At 35.8% G+C, this 11971-nt stretch overlaps 1 protein-coding gene across 4 annotated transcripts in view; it reads left to right on the forward strand.

Annotated features, from left to right (window-relative positions):
- LOC131940672 (uncharacterized) overlaps positions 1-11971 on the forward strand; it is a 101620-nt gene that overhangs the window by 13755 nt on the left and 75894 nt on the right. For all 4 annotated transcript variants that reach the window (XM_059299400.1, XM_059299401.1, XM_059299403.1 and 1 more), the window contains 21 exons: positions 225-375; positions 782-1233; positions 1368-1506; positions 1596-1824; positions 1957-2185; positions 2698-2836; positions 3102-3395; positions 3535-3713; positions 4592-4742; positions 5175-5593; positions 5819-5969; positions 6296-6750; positions 6997-7138; positions 7491-7719; positions 8173-8401; positions 8556-8694; positions 8995-9288; positions 9661-9839; positions 10191-10341; positions 11010-11431; positions 11580-11730. In XM_059299400.1, coding sequence (XP_059155383.1) covers positions 225-375; positions 782-1233; positions 1368-1506; positions 1596-1824; positions 1957-2185; positions 2698-2836; positions 3102-3395; positions 3535-3713; positions 4592-4742; positions 5175-5593; positions 5819-5969; positions 6296-6750; positions 6997-7138; positions 7491-7719; positions 8173-8401; positions 8556-8694; positions 8995-9288; positions 9661-9839; positions 10191-10341; positions 11010-11431; positions 11580-11730 — 4924 coding nt within the window. The remainder of the gene's footprint in view (positions 1-224; positions 376-781; positions 1234-1367; positions 1507-1595; positions 1825-1956; positions 2186-2697; positions 2837-3101; positions 3396-3534; positions 3714-4591; positions 4743-5174; positions 5594-5818; positions 5970-6295; positions 6751-6996; positions 7139-7490; positions 7720-8172; positions 8402-8555; positions 8695-8994; positions 9289-9660; positions 9840-10190; positions 10342-11009; positions 11432-11579; positions 11731-11971) is intronic.

Below are 11971 nucleotides of genomic sequence, written 5' to 3' on the forward strand. Positions count from 1 at the left end.
TTTTATGTTGATGAAGAAAATCAGTTTTTTACTTAGTGATCTCGCTAAAGAATGTGTACTTTTAAAATATACCAAAAAAGTTGCTTTTAATTGGATGTTTGTTTATTAATGGTTGAACTTTTGTGTTTTTGAATAAAAGAGTTATAAAGAAAAGAGAAGTTGCATAAAAAACAAAACTTAATTAAAAGAAAACAAATCATAACATTCATGCCCTGCTGTTCCAGCATGTGACATTCCTATGGGAATCACAAATCCCATGATCATTGGTGACAAGCAGCTGACAGCCTCAAGTTCACTGGACATATTCCATGTCCCATCAAGAGGACGTCTTGGCATGCATAAAGATGGTTCATTTGCTGGCGGGTGGTCTCCAAGGTTTGCAGATTATTCCTAATTTTTTCAAAAGAAATTTTATTTTGGAATTTATTTGTAGGGATTAATTTTAATCTGAAATAATAAATTGAAATATATAACTAAATCATATACATTTAGAAACCAAATTTTCTCATACAATATTTTTGACAAAATATTAAAATAGATTCTCCCATTATTTATGTTTATTTATTAATTATTAATGATAATGTTTCGAAGTATGGACTAACTATTTAGCACGATTTAAAAATGATAATCCTTGCAGGAGAAAACAAAAAGGGTATAGACTGTTTGAGATGTAGAGTTTATGATGATTGAGTTTTTTTAAATGAATACAATTTTAGGAAAGTTTCGGCAGTGGTTCCTCATTAACTGCTATTTAAATTATCTTAAAATTTAATTTCCACAGCCTGACTGACCAAAACCCATATATCCAAGTGGACTTCCTCTCACCTTACCAAATCTCAGGTGTGACCACACAAGGCAGTGCTGACCAGCCATCTTGGGTCACCAAGTACACTGTGTACTACAGCACTGATGGGGTCAACTTCCAGCCTGTAGTGGACAGCACAAACAAACCTGTGGTCTTTAATGGCAACACTGACCAGTACACCCCAGTGACCAATTTCTTCCCCACCATCTCAGCTCAGTATGTCCAGATTCGTCCAGTGGAGTCCCACAACTCCGTTGCCTTAAGGTTTAATCTGTACGGATGTAACACACCTTTCCCCACACCCATGACACCAATGTATTACACCCCCACTCTGACACCAACTTTGGGAGTATTCACTACACCCACACCTAGTGCAGGGTTGTATGTCAGCACTGAGACACCACCCACACCTTTCCTATTGATTCCAGGTAAACCTCATTTTAACATTATGTACTGTAACCTAAATAAGTTTGATTTTTAATCAGCAATTTAACATGTTGCATCATTTTTAAATTGCACATTATAATTAAGATTATATCCATAGTAACTTTGTTTTCCCCAGAATTATTGTGTAATATTCCAATGAATGTGGACCGTCCATCTTTGATGCCCGATAGCCAGTTCTCTTCTTCAAGTAATTCAGGACCTACAACAACAGCATCTGACGGAAGACTAGATAAGCTTTCATCCTGGATACCAGGGTACATTTCATTCTCTTTGATTGTGGTTCTTTAAACAAAAGTTAACCACTGAATGAAAATAAACTAATATTTGATATAATTTCTCACAGGACTGTTGATAGGCATCAGTGGCACCAAGTTGACTTCCAGACACCCCAGAATCTATCAGGGATTCTCACACAGGGCAGCCCAGATGTGGAGAGATGGGTCTCCTCCTTCTCTATCAGCACCAGCATGGACGGGTTCACATTCTACCCCCTGCGAGGAAATGATGACAATGTTATAGTCTTCTCAGGCAACACTGACAAGGACTCAGTGATCAGAAACTATTTCCCTCGTGTAAGCACTAAACAACTTCATGTATAAAGAATTTATCCCATTATGAAAAAACTAATAAAAATAATAAAGATAAAAACACAATAACGCTATAGAGACAGTAAACACGCTTGATGAAAATTAATTTGTTTTTAGGTGATTGTTGCTCGTTATGTCCGTGTTGAGCCACTGACCTGGTCACCCAATGGCCCTGGACTGAGACTGAACTACATTGGCTGCGTCTCATCTGCTGTACCCACACCTCGGCCAACTGTTCCGTTCTACATGGAGCCACCACCAATCATTAGTGGGACACCAACAGCACCCACCCTCACTGTCAGCCCTGGAGTCTCACAGACACCAACACCTGGGCCATCAGAACTTTGTATGAATACATTGTCTTTTCTAGTACACAAATAGCCCACATCCTAACCAAACATACATAGGGTGAAAAAAAGCCAATTCTCACATCTGTTTGGTTTATAAAATATATTGTTACTCTTTGGGATCTGACAGTCAATAGGGCAGATGCAGTAAAGATTAAGTTTCTGTGAAACCTGTATATTTTATTAAGCTAATGTGAGCCATGTACCCTTCAGAACCAGGTGGACAGATATCCTTAAGACTTCCGCCTAAAATCTTAACATGAGATTTTTGGTGTACCAATTGTGTGCTCTACTGCCCAAACACACTGTCCCTATTTGGTGTATATATATAGGAGAATAAAATTAACTTGTCAAACTATCATGCTATTGTAACCATAATGTAAATCTTTTATGTGAAGTTAATAAAACATGGTTATATATTTCTCTATTCAATAACAGAACTTTTAGGTTGATGTCTTTTAATTCATGAATGCATTACATTAAAATGATCTATAAACTTAATATTTTGTAGTGTGTAACAAGAAGATGGGCTTACAGAACCAGAGAATTGTCCAGGACTCCCAAATCACAGCCTCATCAAGTAAACCTTCACATGGGCCAGAACTTGCCAGATTGGCTGAAAATGAATATCAAGGATCCTGGATACCAACGTTAGTTTTTTAAAAATTAATCTCAATGTAACAAACTCAGAACTTTTCCTCTAGATAAGATATTTTGTCAATTTTAAGTAAAAAATCTGGAGGGAATGTTGAGGCAATATTTATCTAGTACAACAAACAGCAGAAAATTTTAAACAACTTTTGTTTCAACAAAATATAGTTTATTTTGTTTAATGAAAAGTTATAAATCCTCTAAAATAGACTTACATGTATTACTTCTTTATTTTCCATGTTAACAATTATACTTCTCTTCAAGCAATGGTGATGACAAACCATTCATCCAGGTCGACTTCAGGGAGCCTAAATTCTTGTCAGGTGTAGTGACACAAGGTGAAGGTCATGAAGACAGATGGGTCACTGAGTACACAGTGTACACAAGTGTAGATGGAGTGGACTTTATTCCCTATTCAGACAAACAGGACGGAGTAGCTCAAGTCTTTGCTGCAAACTTTGACAAAAACACTGCTGTTACTAATTACTTTGTCAAGAACATCATAGCCCAGTATATTCGCATTGTGCCTGTTGGCAGCCGAATGGGATATGCTTTGAGGTATGATGGGAAATGGTTTATAACCAATCATTACCATGTTTTATAAAATGAAATAAATTTGTTTATATAAAAAAAAATTTTTAATTAACCATCGGAAGATACTTGATTTTTATGTTTTGTTTCTCTTTCACCTATTCAGATTTGACGTCTTGGGTTGCAATCCATCAGAAGAAAAGATTGACCTTGTCACTCGGCCTCCACTGTTCCCACCTGCAACAACAACAACTACTGCAGCGCCATCTTTAATGCCAGGCCAGACAACCCAGTCAACACTTTCTCCATCAACACCAAAAGTTACAGATATTCCTCCACCAAAAGGTTGACATTATGTAAACTTCACATTAAATAAAGCCAAGCAATGATGTTAATATAATTAACTTATTAGTATCAACTTGTTTAAAAATTAACTTATAATTTTGAATAGTGTCTGTGAAAATTTGTGGACAAGAATCAGTCTTCTATAAAAACAAAAACAAATTTAACATCAACATTCAGATCTATATTTATCTAAGGAATAAAAGTTTTAGTGTTATAGTTACCATGAGCTGTAGATAAAAAGTTAATTCTTTTTATGTAACAGTTTGTATGACACCCATAGTTCTATTGGTTTTGTTGTCATGAGCTGTAGATAAAAAGTTAATTCTATTTGTGTAACAGTTTGTGTGACACCCATAGTTCTATTGTTATAGTTACCATGAGCTGTAGATAAAAAGTTGATTCTATTTGTGTAACAGTTTGTCTGACACCCATAGTTCTATTGTTATAGTTACCATGAGCTGTAGATAAAAAGTTGATTCTATTTGTGTAACATTTTGTCTGACACCCATAGTTCTATTGTTATAGTTACCATGAGCTGTAGATAAAAAGTTGATTCTATTTGTGTAACAGTTTGTCTGACACCCATAGTTCTATTGTTATAGTTACCATGAGCTGTAGATAAAAAGTTAATTCTATTTGTGTAACAGTTTGTCTGACACCCATAGTTCTATTGTTATAGTTACCATGAGCTGTAGATAAAAAGTTAATTCTATTTGTGTAACAGTTTGTCTGACACCCATAGTTCTATTGTTATAGTTACCATGAGCTGTAGATAAAAAGTTAATTCTATTTATGTACCAGTTTGTCTGACACCCATAGTTCTATTGGTTTTGTTGTCATGAGCTGTAGATAAAAAGTGAATTCTATTTGTGTAACAGTTTGTCTGACACCCATGGGAGTGAGTAGCCAGTATATAGTGACCGATGCCCAGCTGACCTCCTCATCTAACCTGGACACCACCCACACAGCCGCTGATGGCAGATTGTACAACACACTGTCTAGCACTTCTGGTGGATCTTGGATTCCTAGGTTAGATTTATGTCTGATTTGTGCTCAAATTTCAATATCAGTTTCAAAATCCAACTTTTTATGTCATTATTGGAATAAAAGTGATTTATACATTTTTTAAGTCATTGATCTAAAGTAATTTTTAAAAATTGGTATCTAAATGATGTATTTATCCTTGATCTTGGGATATAAATATTAAATTTTTTTATGAATTAGTATCTATATCATAGTGAATTTTAAAATAAAATTATATTAATAAAAGTGATTTTCTTTTATAAATGAGTATTTACTTTAAAGTATTTTACTGTTTTTATACCAGATCTTTCTGTAATGATTTATTTGTTTTTACATTTACATCTAAGTGATTTATCTTGTCTTCATAGCAGTGTCAAAGATTTAGTGATTTATGTTTTCATTATAGCAGACGCAATAATTTAAGAAACATTTTTCCAGCTCTAATCAAGACCAGTGGATCATGGTAAAGTTCCAAGAACCAAAACTCATCTCTGGAGTTGTGACACAAGGCAGCCCAGATTCACCTCGTTGGGTGGAAAAGTTTAACGTCTACTACAGTCTGAATGGAAAAGATTTTGTTCCTTACACAGAGTTCCCTGGTGGACAGACACCCTATCTCTTCAGTGGTAACACAGATGCAACAACTCCCTTAAGGAACCTTTTCAACAGAGACATCATAGCCCAGTATGTGAAGATTGTGCCGGTACAGTCTGCTCCTAATGGTGCAGGTCTCAGGTTTGATGTGTTGGGTTGTATACCAGACTTACCACCTGAGGTCCTGACTCCACCTCCTCTTGTGACTGGCCCCACACCTTCCATTGGCACTGGAACAACTTTAGTGCCTCCTTTAATCATAAGTAAGTTTTTCCATAATTCTGATTAATTAAATTATAAGTTATTTCCTGCCCTCCCCCTTTAAACAGTTTTTCTAAAAACAAATAGGGCTTTTTTTTTAACAATAAGCTTTTCAGGTTTATACCTTGCTTTACTATAAGCAAGTTTTTCTACATGAAAATTATGTTATTCTGTTGATGAAATTTTAATAACAAAGCTGAAGTTGTATATTACTTGTGGCATTTCAGCATGTGAACTTCCAATGGGTGTAACAAATCCTATGATAATTGGTGACAAGCAGCTGACAGCATCCAGTTCACTGGATATCTACCACGTTCCTTCAAGAGGCAGGCTTTATATGGAAACTGATGGTTCAATGGCTGGTAGCTGGTCTCCTAGGTAACAGATAGATGCTTGATTCTAATTATGTGTATACCCTTTTAACTAAGTTTTTAAAATGTAAAATTATAATAAGTCTACAACGACTCGTCCTATGGGTTAAAATGATACATATAAATTTAAATTAAATTATTTGACTTAAAGCTATCCTCATGAGCATGATTCTGTATAACTTGCATGTCTTCTGTTTCTGATAAATCATGAAGTTATGGTTCTTTGATTCTGTAATTGGTTCTTTGATACAGTAAAATTATTGAATGTCTTCATTTTCTGATAAATCATGAAGTTACGGTTCTTGATTCTATAAAATTATTGAATGTCTTCAGCTTGACTGACAAGTCTCCGTATATCCAAGTTGATTTCCTCTCACCGTTTGAAATCTCCGGGGTGACCACACAGGGCAGTCCAGACAGTCCATCCTGGGTGACCAAGTACACTGTGTACTACAGTACAGACGGCGTCAACTTCCAGCCGGTCCTAGACAAAACAGACAACCCCATGGTCTTCAACGGCAACACTGACCAGTACACACCTGTGACCAACCTGTTCCCACCTGTTGTGGCCCAGTACATCCAGATCAGGCCGGTTGAGTCTCACAACTCTGTGGCCCTGAGGTTCAACCTGTTGGGTTGCCACACTCCCACACCAACGCCGGGTGTACCACTCAGCTTGATCACCACAAGTTTAGCCCCCAGCATCACGCTGTCCACTACCCTAACACCAAGCCCAGGTGGGCCTGTCGCCACCTTGGCCCCTCCAACACCCTTTATGCCTCCACCAGGTATTGCACTGGCTATTTTTAACATAGATGTCATTATTAAAAAAACAGAACTCTATTTCTTTAAGTTGCATTGCATTTTGAATTTGATTAATATAGCACACTTTTTTTCTTTTTTACAGTACTTTTAAGAATAAAATGCTGAATTAAACATGAAGCTCAAACTGATTCTTTCTTCATTTTATTTTCCGTAACTTACAATTTTGATTTATTGTAATTGCAATCTTTGTTTTTATATGATTTCTCCAGAAACAATCTGCAATGTGCCAATGAATGTAGACAAACCATCAATGATACCAAACAGCCAACTTACTTCATCAAGCAGTGCAGGTCCTCTAACTACAGCAGCTGATGGCAGACTTGACAACACACTCTCTTCATGGATTCCTGCGTATGTTCTAGTCTGTTGACTAAATTAAGCTGAAAACAATTGTTCAAAAAATAATATTTAATACAATATTTAATTATTCTTTTTAATAAACACAGTATAAAAGGGTAACCTTTTTGTAAAAACTTTTCATAAATTAAAAAGCAGTACTATCAGTAACAAATTCAAAACTATCAAATTTCTTTACTTAATATTTTTATTGTTAAAACTCTCAGTGTCAGTAGTTTTTTACCCTCTTTTTTTTCAATTATTTATTTTAATATATTAAAATAGTCATAGTCTCTCCCTAAACATATATTAATTATTTAATTAATTAATTATCTTTTAATAAAGCTACACATTTATCCCTCATCAGTGTTGTAGACAAGTATCAATGGCACCAAGTGGACTTCCTATCACCACAAAAACTTTCTGGCATCTTAACTGAGGGCAGCCCAGATGTGGAGAGATGGGTCTCCTCCTTCACAGTCAGCACCAGTATGGACGGCTACACTTTCTACCCAGTCACTGGGGATGATGGCAGTGTTGTTATATTCAAAGGAAATACAGATAAAAGTTCAGTTGTTAGGAACTACTTCCCCAAGGTAAGATAAAAACTATAACCTGTTTTTAGGATGTGAGGAAATTCTATTTTTATTTGTTTAGCATCATAAAACTAATTTATTGATGACTTGTGAGGTAGAACTTTAAAAATCCCTTAAAGTAATTTTAATGTAGGCCCTTATTAATTACAAAGAAATCAATATAAGGCTTATTATGTTTTTAGGAGTGTTGTAATAATTATTTATAATGTTTTTTAAACTAAAAGCTTAAACATATTTAACTACTTAACACTAAAAATATAATTAAATTTGTTATTTTAATAATGTAGACTATATAATCTGATTTAAACAAGGTAAACAATCTTTTATTGTTTATTGATTACAAAACTTTTGTAATTTTTTATTTATAGATTTATAATTTACAACGTAAGTGATACAAGTATTAAAGCTAATCTTAAGGCATTAAGTAAAAAAAAATATCTTTTTGCTCTCTAGATGATTGTGGCCAGGTATGTCCGTGTGGAACCTTTGACCTGGGCACCCAATGGTCCTGGCCTGAGACTCAACTACATCGGCTGCTTCTCTTCTAGCATTCCAACACCTCGACCTCCTGTACCTTTTGAAATTGAAGAGCCCCCTATTCTGATTGTTGGCACAACTCTTGTGCCCACAACACCTGGCCCTAATGTCACTCCCTTGCTCCCTCCAGTTCTAGAGATGCCAAGTATGTATTCTCAGATCTTTAAATATTATTTTTATAAATTTTTCAACATAAATCTGTGCAGTTTTATAACTATATCAAAGAAGCTGAGAAAACAATATCAATGAAAACTTCACATATTTCTAACCATAAACATTTTGCTGTTCACTCCCTGCAGTTTGTACCAAAAAGATGGGCTTACAAAACCAAAGAATTATCCAGGACAACCAGATCACAGCATCTTCCAACAAAGTGAACCATGGGCCTGAGTTGGCCAGACTTTCTGAAAGTCAATACCAGGGATCCTGGATGCCAGGGTAAATAGACAGTCAAAGATTTTATGGCAACTTTTTAAAACTTTAGATTTAATGTGAACTCCTTTATACTATAGAAAATTTCTTCTTTATTGTTTTATTTATACCTCTCCCCTATTTCAGAATGTTTTAATATTTATATTTTATACCAATTTATGAATCTTTTCACTTAAACTTTTAATACTTTACTTGTATATACTACATATGAAGCTTATACAAAATTTATTATCTAATAAAAACTGAAAACACACTAAAATAAATTATTAAAAATAGTACTGTCTTTTTAAAAAAAAACAAAAACAGAATTGATGATGATTCACCATACATCCAAGTGGATTTCAAAGAGCCAAAGTTTTTATCTGGCGTGGTGACTCAAGGTGAAGGTCGTGAGGACAGATGGGTGACAGAGTACCAAGTGTACTACAGCATCAATGGTGCTGACTTCATTCCTTACTCTGAGCAGCAAGATGGAGTAGCTCAAGTGTTTAAAGCCAATGTGGACAGAAATTCTCCAGTCACAAATTATTTTGCTAAAGACATCATCGCACAGTACATTCGCATTGTTCCTGTCAGCAGTCATGTTAGCTATGCGTTGAGGTAAAAAAAAATTTTTATTTTTATTCATCTTCTATTAACATATTAAAAATGTATAGATCATGTTAAAACTTGTGTTGCAAATTTAAAAAATAACAACTTTTTACAAGGATATAAAACTTTTTAAATTGTTTCTTAAAGCAGTTTGATCTAATGGTAAAATTATTGCGATAAAAAACTAATAAGCTTTTCCATCAAGTTAAGTGTAAAATTAAGGCACTACAATCCCATTATATTCTTAGTTCTCATAAATAGATTAACTTTACATTATCTGACTATATAGACAGTCAGCGTTTGATGGGTAAAGTAATTGTACTTCACTCTAGTTACAATCACTGTAAAAAAAACAAATAAATGATGGATATATTTGTACAGGTTTGACATTCTGGGCTGCAATCCTTCTGAAGAAAAACTGGACATCACCACACGAGCACCTCTCTACAGTACCACACCAGGAGCACCAACTCTGGCACCAACTCTACGTCCAGGGGAGACAACACAGTCTACCCTCTCCCCACCAACCCCTGGGGTGACATCTGTCCCTACTCCAAGTGGTGAGGATTTAATTTTTATTTTATAGGATTTGTTAAGATGGTGAAATCATAGAAGAACCCACTACAGATAAATAATAAGCCATCAGTTATTCTTCTTAGTGCTGAGCGTCAGAAGCTTGAAATAACCCACCACTGATATTAAATAGGGCATTGGTTCATGTTTTGTATTTAGTGTTAAAATTATCAGTATGATACATACATGATACATACAATGAAAATACAGAAAATATAAATATTTTTTTTTTAAACTTATGCTATTTTTTATACTTATTTTAAATAATATATCATTTAAAGCTATACATTTGAGTGTAATTTGTTTCTAATTTTGTTTATTCTCCAACTTTTCCAAAGTGTGTCTCATTCCCATGGGTGTGAGCAGCCATTACATTGTGACAGATCAACAACTGACCTCCTCGTCCAGCATTGACAGCACTCACACTGCAGCAGACGGCAGACTTTACAGCCAGGTCTCCAGCACATCAGGAGGCTCTTGGATTCCTAGGTACATCTTTTTTTATTTAACCTTTTACCTCCTCATGGCATCAATGTGTAGGCTTTACTTTATGCCATTTTAAAGTTGGCTTGGGTTGTAAATGGGGTTGCCGTTGGGTTGGCCTGGGTTAGGTTGTTGCATGGGGTCAGCTTGGGTTAGGTTGTGCATGGGGTCAGTTTGGGTTGGGTTGTACATGGGGTTGGGTTGGGTTGTTGCATGGGGTTGGGTTGTGCGTGGGGTCAGGTTGGCTTGGGTTGTACATGGGGTTGGGTTGGGTTGTACATTGGGTTGGGTTGTGCATGGGGTCAGGTTGGCTTGGGTTGTACATGGGGTTGGGTTGTGTATGGGGTCGGGTTGGGTTGTACATGGGGTTGGGTTGGGTTGTTGCATGGGGTCAGGTTGGCTTGGGTTGTACATGGGGTCGGGTTGGGTTGTGCATGGGGTTGGGTTGTACATGGGGTTGGGTTGGGTTGTTGCATGGGGTCAGGTTGGGTGGGGTTGTTAATGGGGTCAGGTTGGCAATGTAAAGTTGGATTGTGTTTGGTCAGGTTAGTTAAGTTTGACTAGTCCCACTAAGTTATAGGCAGCCTAAAAAGATAGGATGCATTGTTTAGTTATTATTTTTTGTTTCTTTAAAAATGTTTTCTCTTAAAGTTGTATTTTTTCTTTTACCACAGTACTCAAGGGCAACAATGGATTATGGTTGATTTCCAAAAACCAAAACTCATCTCTGGAGTGGTGACACAAGGCAGCCCAGATTCACCTCGTTGGGTGGAAAAGTTTAACGTCTACTACAGCTTGAATGGAAAAGATTTTATTCCTTACACAGAGTTCCCTGGTGACCAGACACCTTACCTGTTCAATGGTAACACAGACAGTACAACACCTGTGAGGAATTTATTCAACCGTGACATCATAGCCCAGTATGTGAAGATTGTTCCAGTCCAGGCATCACCTGCAGGTGTAGGCCTCAGGTTTGATGTCTTAGGTTGTCAGCCATCTTTCCCACCAGCCGTTGTCTCCACACCTGCCCCAACACCTGTGCCAACTGGCCCCACTCCAACTCCAGGAACTGGACCAACACTACCACCAAAGATAGGTGTGTATTCACTTTTCTTTTTTTTTTTTAATTTTTAAGTGTTTTAAATGAATCCATTATTTTCTAATATTTAATTTTTTAAAGTATAAAATAATATTTTTTGTTTAAAATTCAGCATTTTATGTTAAATTATTATTTTTCTCATCAGTGTGTGACCTTCCAATGGGAATTAACAACCCACTGATCATCAATGATAAACAGCTGACAGCTTCAAGTTCTCTGGATGTTTTCCATGGCCCAACTAGAGGAAGGCTAGAGATGAACAAGGACGGATCATTTGCAGGAGGGTGGTCTCCGAGGTAAGTTTTAATATAGTCATTAGACTATTTCGCTATTACATGCAAGTTAAAATAATGCCATGATTTATTATGAAAATAGTTAATGACATTTTTATTATGGCCAATTGCTTACACAAAATCTCTTTTTATTGTTATTTGGATTATATTATAAACAGTTCAGGTACTATTACTAGGTTCAACTTTTGTATGGAAATTAATGTTGTATCTGTATACCTGCTCTTGTTTTTCTTTTAAAAATAAC

This window comes from Physella acuta, unplaced genomic scaffold, assembly GCF_028476545.2.
Source record: "Physella acuta isolate Inbredline_101_S28 unplaced genomic scaffold, ASM2847654v3 ptg000325l, whole genome shotgun sequence".
In the NCBI taxonomy this organism is placed as follows: Eukaryota; Metazoa; Mollusca; class Gastropoda; family Physidae; genus Physella; species Physella acuta.